The 14140-nt window shown below is 43.8% G+C and overlaps 1 protein-coding gene across 1 annotated transcript; it reads right to left on the reverse strand.

Annotated features, from left to right (window-relative positions):
• Positions 1-525: 525 nt before the first annotated feature.
• On the reverse strand, positions 526-12966 carry LOC111971678 (coiled-coil domain-containing protein 17-like). Its single transcript, XM_023998526.2, has 13 exons — positions 12557-12966; positions 12356-12490; positions 12024-12228; positions 10756-10900; positions 7622-7729; positions 7220-7356; positions 6850-6972; positions 6447-6655; positions 6275-6351; positions 5894-6109; positions 2927-3149; positions 2563-2673; positions 526-852 (listed from the first exon to the last, which is right to left on the reverse strand). Exons 1-13 carry the CDS (start codon positions 12743-12745, stop codon positions 706-708), a joined length of 2025 nt encoding a protein of 674 aa, XP_023854294.1. The 5' UTR covers positions 12746-12966; the 3' UTR covers positions 526-705.
• Between the last annotated feature and the right edge of the window lie 1174 nt (positions 12967-14140).

The following is a 14140-nucleotide window of genomic DNA, read 5'->3' on the forward strand; positions in this document are numbered from 1 at the left end:
TACACCACTCCAGCCAAAGCTTGGCTTTGTGCATGTTGATCTTAGGCTTGTGTGTGGCTGCTCGGCCWTGGAAATCCATTTAATGAAGCTCCCGACGAACAGTTCTTGTGCTGACGTTGCTCCCAGAGGCAGTTTGGAACTCAGTAGTGAGTATTAAAACCGAGGACAGACAAATTTTTACACGCTTCAGCACTTGGCGGTCTTGTTCTGTGAGCTTGTGTGGTCTACCACTTCACAGCCTAGACGTTTCCACTTCACAATAACAGCACTTACAGTTGACCGGGGCAGAACTTTGACAAACTGACTTGGAAAGGTGGCATCCTATGCCGGTGCCACGTTGAAACTCTTCAGTAAGGCCATTCTAAAGCAAATGTTTTTGCTATGGAGATTGCATGGCTGTGTGCTCGATTTTATACACCTGTCAGCAACGGGTGTGGCTGAAATAGCCAAATCCGCATACTTTTATGTAGTGTATGTTAACGGTCTTTGTCATGATACCATAATTGAAAACAATGAAAAAATGTGTCATGGGTTTTTGTGTCTTTATTTGCACATTGTAAATGAACAACACATCCAGACAACTAACAACAATCAATGGAAAAGGTCAAATKAAGTAACATACATGTACACCTCTCTCTCTCCTAAATAATCACAGGGATTAYTTGATTGATTTCCATGCACTAAAATCATCAGCATCATCATCAATCACCTCTGATTGGGTTCCTCCATGGGGGGAGGGTCTTCGTGATCAGTGTAGGGAAGGAGAGAGAGAAAGTGATTGGCAGCGGAGGGCTGTAATGTTGACATGGAAAGGGGTCTATTTCCTTGAAGAGTTGCAGGGATATTGGACACCTGTAATGACAGAGTACACAAAATAACCACTATCAATAGAATAAACTGAAGCTTTATGATGGACTGAATACACCAGGTCAGGATCTACAGCATTTTTTTTAAGGCATACAGTGCCTTCGGAAAGTACTTAGACCCCTTGACTTGTTCCACATTTTGTTACGTTACAGCCTTATTCTAAAATGTATTAAACAAAAAAAAATCCTCAGCAATCTACGCACAATACCCCAAAATGACAAAACAAAAACAGGTTTTTAGAAATGTTTGCAAATAAAAACYTTATTCACATAAATATTTAGACCCTTTGCTACGAGACTCGAAATTGAGATCAGGTRCATTCTGTTTCCATTGATCATCCTTGAGATGTTTCTACATTTTGATTGGAGACCACCTGTGGTAAATTCAATTGATTGGACATGATTTGGAAAGGCACACACCTGTCTATATAAGGTCACACAGTTGACAGTKCAACAYGACAGAGCAAAAATCAAGCCATGAGGTCGAAGGAATTGTCTGTAGAGCGCCGAGACAGGATTGTGTCGAGGCACCGATCTGGGGAAGGGTACCAACAAATGTCTGCAGCATTGAAGGTCCCCAAGAACACAGTGACCTCCATCATTCTTAAATGGAAGAAGTTTGGAACCACCGAGACTCTTCCTAGAGCTGTCCACCCGGCCAAACTGAGCAATCGGGGGAGAAGGGCCTTGGTCGGGGTGGTGACCAAGAACCCGATGGTCACTCTGACAGAGCTCTAGAGTTCCTCTGTGGAGATGGGAGAACCGTCCAGAAGGACAACCATCTCTGCAGCACTTCACCAATCAGGCCTGTATGGTAGAGTGGCCAGACGGAAGCCACTCCTCGGTAAAAGGCACATGACAGCCCGCTTGGCACCTAAAGGACTCTCAGACCATGAGAAACAAGATTCTCTGTTCTGATGAAACCAAGATGGAACTCTTTGGCCTAAATGCTGAGCGTCACTTCTGGAGGAAACCAGGCATCATCCCTACGGTGAAGCGTGGTGGCAGTAGGGACTGGGAGACTAGTCAGGATCGAGGCAAAGATGTACAGTGAGATCTTCGATGAAAACCTGCTCCGGACCTGACTGGGGCAACGGTTCACCTTCCAACAGGACAGCGACCCTAAGCACACAGCCAAGACAACGCAGGAGTGGCTTCGGGACAAGTCTCTGAATGTCCTTGAGTGGCCCAGCCAAAGCCTGGACTTGAACCCGATCTTACATCTCTGGAGAGACCTGAAAATAGCTGTGCAGCAATGCTCCCCATTCAATCTGACAGAGCTTGAGAGGATCTGCAGAGAAGAATGGGAGAAACTCCCCAAATACAGGTGTGCCAAGCTTGTAGYGTGATACCCACGAAGACTCTAGGCTCTAATCGCTGCCAAAGGTGCTTCAACAAAGTACTGAGTAAAGGGTCTGAATACTTATGTAAATGTGATATTTCCGTTTTTTATTTTTACAAACCTGTTTTTGCWTTGTCATTATGGGSTATTGTGTGTAGATTGAGAGGGGGGAAATAATTGTAATACATTTTAGAATATGGCTGTAACCTAACAAAATGTGGAAAAAGTCAAGGGGTCTGAATACTTTCCGAAGGCGCTGTAAGTTACCACACAACTGGCAAACAGAGTCATGTTGAAACAGTACAATGATGTGGTCAGAGAAGGGTGATTTTTGGAGAACATAATGAAATGTACCATGGAGGGGTACTTATAGTGGCTGGTGTTGCTTGGGTCAATCTTAGCGAGGGACTGCACGTCCCGGTCCCGAGCATTGACCACCCGTAAACACAGCTCCATGTTGCCCACCTAGAGAACACAGACACACGACTTAGACGTCTGACCCCTTAGTGTGTGTTTCATCATGTGTCATGTCATCTCCACGTGGCTTTCACACCTCATGACTTCCTAACACATAACAGTATTTTATTTGTTGGGAAAAATGGTATATGTATATCATCCTCAACTGATATTGTCATTTTTAAGACATCATGTATAATGGATATTCAATCCAGCTTCATTCTAACCACTAGCAGTCAGCCAGACGGGTGTCTACCCTCACCTGGGGGACTGAGTTGAGCTGGACTGGACTGAGGGATGGTCGGATGGGGAGGGCACGTACTGGCACTCTCCAGTATCCGCTCTGGACCTGGTTGTGCTGGTCGAAGAGCTCCAGCCGTGCCCAGCCCCGGGACACCAGCCTCTGGACCTCCTGACCGTAGGTGTCCAGACCTCCGGCAGCTTGAAGCTCAACCACCAGAGACAGGGAGGGAGACGGCTGCATCCTGAAGGTAGAGTGTTTCGTCTTTTATTATTATTATATATATATATATATATACTACCGTTCAAAAGTTTGGGGTCACTTAGAAATGTCCTTGTTTTGAAAGAAAAGCACTTTTTCTCCATTTAAAATAACATCAAATTGATCAGAAATACAGTGGAGACATTGTTAATGTTGTAAATAACTATTGTAGCTGGAAACGGATGATTTCTTTATGGAATATCTACAGAGGCCCATTATCAGCAACAATCACTCCTGTGTTCCAATGGCACGTTGTGTTAGCTAATTCAAGTTTATCATTTTAAAAGGCTAATTGATCATTAGAAAAAGCTTTTGCAATTATGTTAGCACAGCTGAAAACTTTTTTTCTGCTTAAAGAAGAAATAAAACTGGCCTTCATTAGACTAGTTGAGTATCTGGAGCATCAGCATTTGTGGGTTCGATTACAGGCTCAAAATGGCCAGAAACATAGACCTGTCTTCTGAAACTCGTCAGTCTATTCTTGTTCTGAGAAATGAAGGCTATTCCATGTGAGAAGTTGCCAAGAAACTGAAGATCTCGTACAATGCTGTGTACTACTCCCTTCACAGAACAGCGCAAACTGGCCCTAACCAGAATAATAAAGAGGAGTGGGAGGCCCCGGTGCACAACTGAGCAAGAGGGCAAGTACATTAGAGTGTCTAGTTTGAGAAAACGACACTTCACAAGTCCTCAAGTGCCAGCTTCATTAAATAGTACCCGCAAAACACTAGTCTCAACGTCAACAGTGAGGAGGCCACTCCAGGATGCTGGCCTTCTAGGCAGAGTTCCTCTGTCCAGTGTCTGTTCTTTTGCCCATCTTAATCTTGTATTTTTATTGGCCAGTCTGAGATATGGCTTTTTCTTTGCAACTCTGCCTAGAAGGACAGCATCCCGGAGTCGCCTCTTCACTGTTGACGTTGAGACTGGTGTTTTGCAGATACTATTTAAGGAAGCTGCCAGTTGAGGACTTGAGGCATCTGTTTCTCAAACTAGACATATGAATATGTAGATATTCCATTAAAAAATCAGCCGTTTCCAGCTACAATAGTCATTTACAACATTAACCATGTCTAYACTGTTTCTGATCAATTTGATGTTATTTTAATGGAYAMACATTTTTGCTTTTCTTTCAAAAACAARGACATTTCTAAATGACTCCAAACTTTTGAACGGTAGTGTGTGTACATATAGTGGCAAGAACAAGTATGTGAACCCTTTGGAATTACCTGGACTTCTGCATAAATTGGTCATCAAATTTGATCTGATCTTCATCTGAGTCACAACAATAGACAAACACAGTCTGCTTAAACTAATAACACACAAACAATTATACGTTTTCATGTCTTTATTGAACACACAGTGGAAACATTCATTCAGTAACTGGTTTACCCTCCTTTGGCAGCAATAAYCTCMAYCAAAYRTTTTCTGTAGGTCAGGAGGAGGAATTTTGGACCATTCCTCTTTACAAAACTRTTTCAGTTCAGCAATATTCTCGGGATGTCTGGTGGGAACCGCTCTCTTGAGGTCACTGATGAACATCAAGGCTTTTAGAGATACTTTTGTAACCCTTTCCAGCTTTATGCAAGTCCACAATTCTTAATCTTGGGTCTTCGATCTCTAAAGTTCGAGGCGGGCAATGCTTCTTGTGAACAGCAAACACAAATTTTGTGAGTGTGTTCTATAGGGCAGGGCAGCTCTAACCAACATCTCCAATCTCGTCTCAATGGTTGTACTCCATRTTAGCTGACTCCTRACTCCAATTAGCTTTTGGAGAAGTCATTAGCCTAAGGGTTCACATGCTTTTTCCAAACTACGCTGTGAGTGTTTAAATTATGTATTCAATATAGACAAGATAAATACAATAATTWGTGTGTTATTAGTTTAAGCAGACTGTGTTTGTCCGTTGTTGTGACTTAGATGAAGATCGGATCTAATTTTAGGACCAATTTATGCAGAAATCCAGAGGGTTCACATATTWTTTCTTGCCACTGTATGCATATACTGTATATMATWTTYTTTTACCCCTTTTTCTTCCCAATTTCGTGATATCTAATTGGTAGTTAGTCTTCTCCCATCGCTGCAACTCCCGTACGGACTCGGAAAGGTGAAGGTCGAGAGCCATGCGTACTCTGAAACATGACCCTGCCAAGCCGCACTGCTTCTTGACACACTGCTCGCTTAACCCRGAAGCCAGCCGCACCAATGTGTCRGAGGAAACACCRTCCAGCTGGTGTCCAAAGTCAGCATGCATGTGCCCGGCCCGCCACAAGGAGTCACTAGAGCGCGATGGGACATGGCCATCCCGGCAGACCAAACCCTCCCTTAACCCGGACGACGCTGGGCCAATTGTGAGCCRCCTCATGGGTCTCCCGGTCGCGGCTGGCTACAGACCCGGGATCAAACCCGGGTCTGTAGTGACGCCTCTATCACTGCGATGCACTGCCTTAGACCTCTGCGCCACTYGGGAGGCAGAGTTTTGTCTTAGACAAATGTAAAAGAGTGCATTTTCATTCCACCCTAAGTTGTAGTGAACATGCAACCTTCTGAACAAYACCACACACAACTCAAAGGAAACCTTAGCTAACAGAGCACGAGACAAGTCTGTCACTCAGTGAGCAACAATTGCCTTTTGATCTCAGGGAAGGTGGGCTGTCACCGATAGACTCCAGCCAACATGCTATGGATGAGTTTCACAGGTACTTTTTCTTCTCCGGGTGCATTGCTTACTTGGGCATAGGCTGTTTGACTGCCAGTAGGGCATAGTTCCCAGGGGGCACAGTTTGGCTGTAGGGCTGACCCCCTCCAGGCTGGCACTGTGTAGGGGGCAATGGGGTGGGGCGCCCCATCTCCTGGCCTCCAGAGTAGAGACCAGCCACCAGACGCAGAACCCTCAGTGTGGCATCTACCCCAAGCATCAAGTCATAAAAGACAGCAAAACCAGCCCTGCAAATCAACAGGGTKTAGAGTAGTTTAGAGGTACTTCATACCTGCACATCTGAGTTAGTTACATACATGTGTCTCTAATAATGTATGTGAAGGTAATGTTTAATTTTAATCATATAGAAACTGAAATGGCCAACATAGATGTGCTAGTCATAATGGACTCACGCAGGGTCATAGGGCGCAGGCCCAAGGGAGTCGAGTACATGCCTTTCCTTGAGCGAGGAATGGGGCCTGGGCTGGGTCTGCAACAAGAACATATGGGGGATATACAATATGGGCCTAATGTCGTCAGAGAAAACCAGATATATAAACAGCAATATTAACATCATAGCTTTACCAGGGCTGGAGGGGCATATATCTGGGCAAGGGGATGCATGGCTGGTGGGGCAGGGAACAGAGGTGGAGGGGGTGGGGGCAGCCTCCTGTCCCTAGGGCCCTCTCTGGCTCGCTCTACTTCCCTGCGAAGGCTCTCGAGCTCAGCCTGAATGCTGGCCATGTAGTGGGTGTGTTCTCTCTGGATCTGATGGAGCTCAGACCCCACTGCAACTGGATCAGAGGAATATAGAATCCCATCGAATTAGAATGATTCTAGAAGCATTGGAATGGATTCTAATTCTACACATCCCATAGTWGTCACTGTGAATGTGGTTACTCCTAACTGCCATTGTTTATCAGCAATGTTGCTTGTCTATAATTATGTGCATGTTAATCACAGAGATGAGATGGAGAGGACAACCCACCATCTTCCTGACGGTGTTTGTCTCTGGCCAACTGGATTCTGAAGATCTCGTCCTCCAGTCTCTGGTTCTCTTGCTCCACAGCCAGGACCTCTGAGTTCCCAGCCCGCTGAGGAGGCTTCATCCCTGGGCAGAGAGTGCGGGAGAGAAGGGATGGTTAGAGAGGCACCAAAGTTAAGAGGATACAGTACTTTCTTCTTTAAAAAACAAACGGTATACAGTTCTTTGTCTCTTAAAGACAACAGAAAGACAAATAGGTGCAGGCACAGACATAAACATGCACAGTAGAAACAAATCACTCTAGGTGGCACCAAAGCACCAAATGTGACATCCTTCATACCCCAATGAAGGACCATGCAGGATTGACACTCACTCTTCCTCCTGCCATTGTTGTCAGCCCCAGATTGGGCCTGTTGCTCCATAGTGTGGGCCTCTGCCTGCATGTCATGCATCTGGGCCAGGACAGCCGGATCAGAACCACCTGACTGCATGTAGTCCAGCCTCAGAGCTCTGTCACACCAACAGACACAGTCAAACACAGACATAGATACAGATATGCTGCAGGATAGTAATACCGTACATTGCTACTACTAACACTACAGCAACTATTTAACCAGGTAAGTCATTGAGAACACATTTTCTTTTTGAATAATGACCTGCCAGCTACTTGCTCTATGATTACAGCTTCTAATATCACCAACAATGGTGCTAATAATAATGTGTACTTTTTGTTCTATGAGGTGTAGCTACACTAAGACATACAAATATTACTTACCTTATTTGGGTGGAGAGGAGTCCATCCACAGAGGATATTAGGTCAAAGTTGACATTATGTCCCTTCCTGTGGTCAGGGTTGGGTGAGTCAAACGTGACCTCTTTGACCCTATGAAAAGCACAGAAGAACATCTTTGTTTGTATGTTCCTTTTTTTCTTCYAGTTTATAACCATGTCTATTTATAACTTGTTATAACTCATCACTTACAGTTGAAGTCGGAAGTTTACATACCTGTTTTTCAACCGCTCCACACATTTCTTGTTAACAAACTCATTTTGGCAAGTCGGTTAGGACATCTACTTTGTGCATGACACAAGTACTTTTTCCAACAATTATTAACAGAGACAGATTATTTCACTTATAATTCACTGTATCACAATTCCAGTGGGTCAGAAGTTTACTTACAGTAAGTTGACTGTGCCTTTAAACTGCTTGGAAAATTCCTGAAAATTATGTCATGGCTTTAGAATCTTCTGATAGGCTAATTGACATCATTTGAGTCAATTGGAGGTGTCACTGTGGATCTATTTCAAGGCCTACCTTCAAACTCAGTGCCTCTTTGCTTGACATCATGGGAAAATGAAAAGAAATCAACCAAGACCTCAGAAAAAAAATTGTAGACCTCCACAAGTCTGGTTCATCCTTGGGAGCAATTTCCAAACGCCTGAAGGTACCACGTTCATCTGTACAAACAATAGTACGCAAGTATAAACACCATGGGACCACGCAGCCGTCCTACCACTCAGAAAGGAGACACGTTCTGTCTCCTAGAGATGAACGTACTTTGGTGCGAAAAGTGCAAATCAATCCCAAAACAACAGCAAAGGACCTTGTGAAGATGCTGGAGGAAACAGGTACAAAATGATCTATATCCACAGTAAAACGAGTTCTATATCGACATAACCTGAAAGGCTGCTCAGCAAGGAAGAAGCTAACCCTCCAAAAGCCACCATTAAAAAAGCCAGACTACGGTTTGCAACTGCACATGGGGACAAAGATCGTACTTTTTGACCCCAAGGATACTTCCAAAGTTATGGCAAAACGACTTAAGGACAACAAAGTCAAGGTATTGGAGTGGCCATCATAAAGCCCTGACCTCAATCCTATAGAAAATTTGTGGGCAGAACTGAAAAAGTGTGTGCGAGTAAGGAGGCCTACAAACCTGACTCAGTTACACCAGCTCTGTCAGGAGGAATGGGCCAAAATTCACCCAACTTATTGTGGGAAGCTTGTGGAAGGCTACCTGAAATATTTGACCCAAGTTAAACAATTTAAAGGCAATGCTACCAAATACTAATTGAGTGTATGTAAACTTCTGACCCACTGGGAATGTGATGAAAKAAATAAAAGCTGAAATAATTCATCCTCTCTGCTATTATTCTGACATTTCATATTCTTAAAATAAAGTGGTGATCCTAACTGACCTTAGACAGGGCATTTTTACTAGGATTAAAAGTCAGCAATTGTGAAAAACGTAGTTTAAATGTATTTGGCTAAGGTGTATGTAAACTTCCGACTTCAACTGTACAGTCGTGGACAAAAGTTTTGAGAATGACACAAATATAAATTTTCACAGTCTGCTGCCTCAGTTTGTATGATGGCAATTTGCATATACTACAGAATGTTATGAAGAGTGATCATATGAATTGCTAAGTCCCTCTTTGCCATGCAAATGAACTGAATCCCCCAAAAACATTTCCACTGCATTTCAGCCCTGCCACAAAAGGACCAGCTGACATCATGTCAGTGATTCTCTCATTAACACAACTGTGAGTGTTGACGAGGACAAGCCTGGAGATCACTCTGTCATGCTGATTGAGTTCGAATAACAGACTGSAAGCTTCAAAAGGAGGGTGGTGCTTGGAATCATTGTTCTTCCTCTGTCAACCATGGTTACCTGCAAGGAAACACGTGCCGTCATCTTTGGTTTGCACAAAAWGGGCTTCACAGGCAAGGATATTGCTGCTAGTAAAATTGMACCTAAATCAACCATTTATCGGATAATCAAGAACTTCAAGGAGAGCAGTTCAATTGTTGTGAAGAAGGCTTCGGGGCGCCCAAGAAAGTCCAGCAAGCRCCAGGACCGTCTCCTAAAGTTGATTCAGCTGCGGGATCGGGGCACCACCAGTACAGAGCTTGCTCAGGAATGGCAGCAGGCAGGYGTGAGTGCATCTGCACGCACAGTGAGGCGAAGACTTTTGGAGGATGGCCTGGTGTCAAGAAAGGCAGCAAAGAAGCCACTTCTCTCCAGGAAAAACATCAGGGACAGACTGATATTCTGCACAAGGTACAGGGATTGGACTGCTGAGGACTAGGGTAAAGTCATTTTCTCTGATGAATTCCCTTTACGATTGTTTGGGGCATCCGGAAAAAAGCTTGTCCGGAGAAGACAAGGTGAGCGCTACTATCAGTCCTGTGTCATGCCAACAGTAAAGCATCCTGAGACCATTCATGTGTGGGGTTGCTTCTCAGCCAAGGGAGTGGGCTCACTCACAATTTTGCCTAAGAACACAGCCATGAATAAAGAATCGTACCAACACATCCTCTGAGAGAAACTTCTCCCAACCATCTAGGAACAGTTTGGTGACGAACAATGCTTTTTCCAGCATGATGGAGCACCTTGCCATAAGGCAAAAGTGATAACTAAGTGGCTCGGGGAACAAAACATCGATATTTTGGGTCCATGGCCAGGAAACTCCCCAGACCTTGATCCCATTGAGAACTTGTGGTCATTCCTCAAGAGGCGGGTGGACAAACAAAAACACTCAAATTCTGACAAACTCCAAGCATTGATTATGCAAGAATAGGYTGCCTTCAGTCAGGATGTGGCCCAGAAGTTAATTGACAGCATGCCAGGGCGGATTGCAGAGGTCTTGAAAAAGAAGKGTCAACACTGCAAATATTGACTCTTTGCATCAACTTCATGTAATTGTCAATAAAAGCCTTTGACACTTATGAAATGCTTGTAATTATACTTCAGTATTCCATAGTAACATCTGACAAAAATATCTWAAGACACTGAAGCAGCAAACTTTGTGGAAATTAATATTTGTGTCATTCTCAAAACTTTTGGCCACGACTGTATGTACTGTGAGTGTGTGAGATGGTCATTTGCTGCCGTCTAGTGGACTCACCCAGGCTGCAGGGTAGTGATGTGGTCTTTGAGTTGCTGTAGAGCCTCTTCGTTTCTCTCCTCCCGATCCCTCAGCTCCAGCAGCAAAGTCTCCAGGTGGGCCGTGCTGCCCTGCCCTGCCAGGGCCCCAAGCTGCCATGCAATGTCTGACATACACATACTAAATGTAATCCATTACAGTTACTAGTTACCTGTCCAAAATTGTAATCAGTAACTTAATTTKGGGATTACCCAAACTCAGTTACTTAATCTGAATACTGTTACTTTTGGATTACTTTCCCCTTAAGAAAAACACAAAAATGTACCATCAAGCACATTTGGTGTAGTGGTCTCTGACTTGTGGTCAGACTTTCTCAGGTGGAATAAACTTCACTTGAATGTCATTGAGAAAACAGAAAAGTATCATAATGTATTTTGTTTTTGAAAATATCCTTTCTGAATAAAAAAATGATACAAGAAGTAATCTCTTTTTTTAAATCCCCCCCCTTTTCCTCCCCAATTTCAATCTTGTCTCATCGCTGCAACTCCCCAACKGGCTCGAGAGGCGAAGGTCGTGTCATGCGTCCTCCGAAACATGACCGACCAAACCGTGCTTCTTAACACCCGCCCGCTTAACCCGGAAGCCAGCTGCACCAATGTGTGGAACACCGTTCACCTGATGACAGAGGTCAGCCTGCAGGCGCCCGGCCCAGTACAAGGAGTTGCTAGAGCGCGATGAGCCAAGTAAAGCCCCCTGGCCAAACCCTCCCTTAACCCGGACAATTGTGCGCCACCCTATGGGACTCCCAATCACAGCCAGTTGGATCGTACCTAGGTCTGTAGTGACGCCTTTGTAACAGTTTAACTTTAGTCCGTCCCCTCGCCCCGACCCGGGCACGAACCAGGGACCCTCTGCACACATCAACAACGGTCACCCACGAAGCATCGTTACCCATCGCTCCACAAAAGCTGCGGCCCTTGCAGAGCAAGGGGAACCACTACTTCAAGGTCTCAAAGCGAGTGACGTCACCGATTGAAACGCTATTAGCGCGCACTACTGCTAACTAGCTAGCCATTTCACATCGGTTACATCTTTAGCACTGCAATGCAGTGCCTTAGACCGGCTACGCCAGTCGGGAGGCAGTAATCTAGTTTTTTGTTATTGTATCTGTAATCAGATTACATGTAACTGATTACATTAGCCAATTTAACCTTTTCTACATGAAAAACTGTATAAGAGATTCATTCCTCCATATCTTTTTGTGTTGGAGGATCTCTATGGCCCCTTACCCYCTCTCTGTTGCTCCAGGAGGTGGTTGTGGGTCTGTATCTCTGCCAGCTGCTGGTCGTGCTGCTCTGCYATCTCTCTCAGCCTCTCCCTGTGGGCACACTTTCTCCCCAACACCTGGACCTGGTCCTCCAGACCCTCGGTCTCAGTAGGCAGGTTGGGCAGGTTGGGCATACTCCCCTCAATCGACATCCTCAGCTTGTGAAACTATAATTTCAAGCATAACATTTGTCTGAGTCTGTTAATTAATATTATGTAATATCAAAGGGACTACAAAGGTGGCTATAGGTTATATTGCATGTCTAGATGGTTCAGATTAAGCGTTGGTAGGCACCTCATTAGTAAGGTTCCTCAAGGCTGGGCTCTCTGACACACTGCCCCGTAGTTTATCTTCTTTCCCAGCTCTCCGTTCTGTGTCAATGGTCCTCGCCTGCATATTCTGTAGGTGCGTACCCCGCTGCTCTCTCAGCTACCAGGAACAATCAATGTTAGACAGACACACTACAAGAGCCACTATAACAGCTAACACACTTACCCTTATAAGATCAGGGGTGCGTGCCGGCTTTGGATAGAGTCCCTTTCGCTCAGGCTGCTCTTGTCTCAGCACCATAGGGTCTCCAATGCTGCTCCCGATACAGAATAATGCTTTATGTTTCTCCAGAAGCCCAAGGGAGCGGAATGCCATACTACACTCCCGACAACGGAACTCTCCCAATGACTCCATCACTGCGTCCGTTTTAGTCAATTTCGCAGGGTAACAACAAAAGGCAAACACCACATGTCCCAAGWGTGAAACATTACATGTACTCCTAAATGAGCTCAAAGATAATCATTAGACTATTTACCCCTTCCCCCCCACCAAGTAAACATAGATAGGTATGCGGTTACTTTTCTCATGTGCGTAACAGGACTGGATATGCTTCTGGTGATTTCCCTGTTTGTTGGTTCCTGTCACCATGTCGACGACTGTGTTGTGAGGGAGTGGAGGACGGACGGCAACAACACGTAATTCTCAAATCAGCTCTATAGTCTCTGACTACGCATATTGCTTTTACAGGTGTCACTGGATAAGTCTAGTACTAAACATATCACTTCTGTGTGATTAATTATTTGATACAGAGAAGCAGACAACTTTTTGGCAATCTGATGCAAAATATTTATTACAATTTTCTTTTTCCAAGATGCAGTAGTTTCTTTCTCGTACAGTACATGACGCCAAATCTGTAAATAATGTTATCAAAATCATCTGAAATCTTTCAAAACTCACACTTTATATTTTTTACAATCCACCTTGAATAAAGACTGCAAGAACAATATGCAAACAAAATAAATTAATGTTTTACACAACGGTACCAAATTAGAAAATAAAACAAAGAGCCTTACATTTGTGGTAAAGCTGTCTGAACATTCTACCAGCCAGGAAAAGTKTTTCAATTTCAAAATCTACTACTGTAAACGCATACATTTTACAACAGCAGTTCCTCATGTAAGAAAGCAAACAAGTTGTATCTTAATACAAGCAGTACGGGGATTTGGGGGACTAAGTTAACAGTCTATCAACCAAAGAACTTTCATTTTGCATGTCTGAAAATTAAAAAGACAACAGCTACGATGAGATAACCAACATTAAGTGTGACTTAAACATGGAACTGACATTACTTCTGAACTTTTGTTTTATTGTTTATGCCCCAAATCAGTATGGTATTCAAATAAAATGTTTGTCCTTTACTGCAAATTACAGTTTTTCTACCGCTTACAAGAAATATGATGATAAGCAAATGCATGCCTTACACTGTTCAAATAAGACAGACATTAACATTTGTCAACTTTAAACATTGACCAAAACAAACCTAAATCCTTATAGAAGGGTTATTTAGGGGACTGGAAGCAAWGTCAATATCAACTGCTCACAATGATAGTTTCCCCAACACAAATGCTACAAATTGTTTCAGCAAGAGCAGGTGTCAAAGCCACTTTTCAAAATAAACTATTGATTGATGAAGTAATTTGCCAGTTAAATCGTCGTTGTTGATTTGCCAAAACAAAATAACAATTCTGATGTGTTTTGTGTTCAATTGACATTTTAGCTCCTGGGAAAAGACAAAAACGTATCGAAAGA

This window comes from Salvelinus sp. IW2-2015, linkage group LG13 (genome assembly GCF_002910315.2).
Source record: "Salvelinus sp. IW2-2015 linkage group LG13, ASM291031v2, whole genome shotgun sequence".
NCBI classification, from domain to species: domain Eukaryota; kingdom Metazoa; phylum Chordata; class Actinopteri; order Salmoniformes; family Salmonidae; genus Salvelinus; species Salvelinus sp. IW2-2015.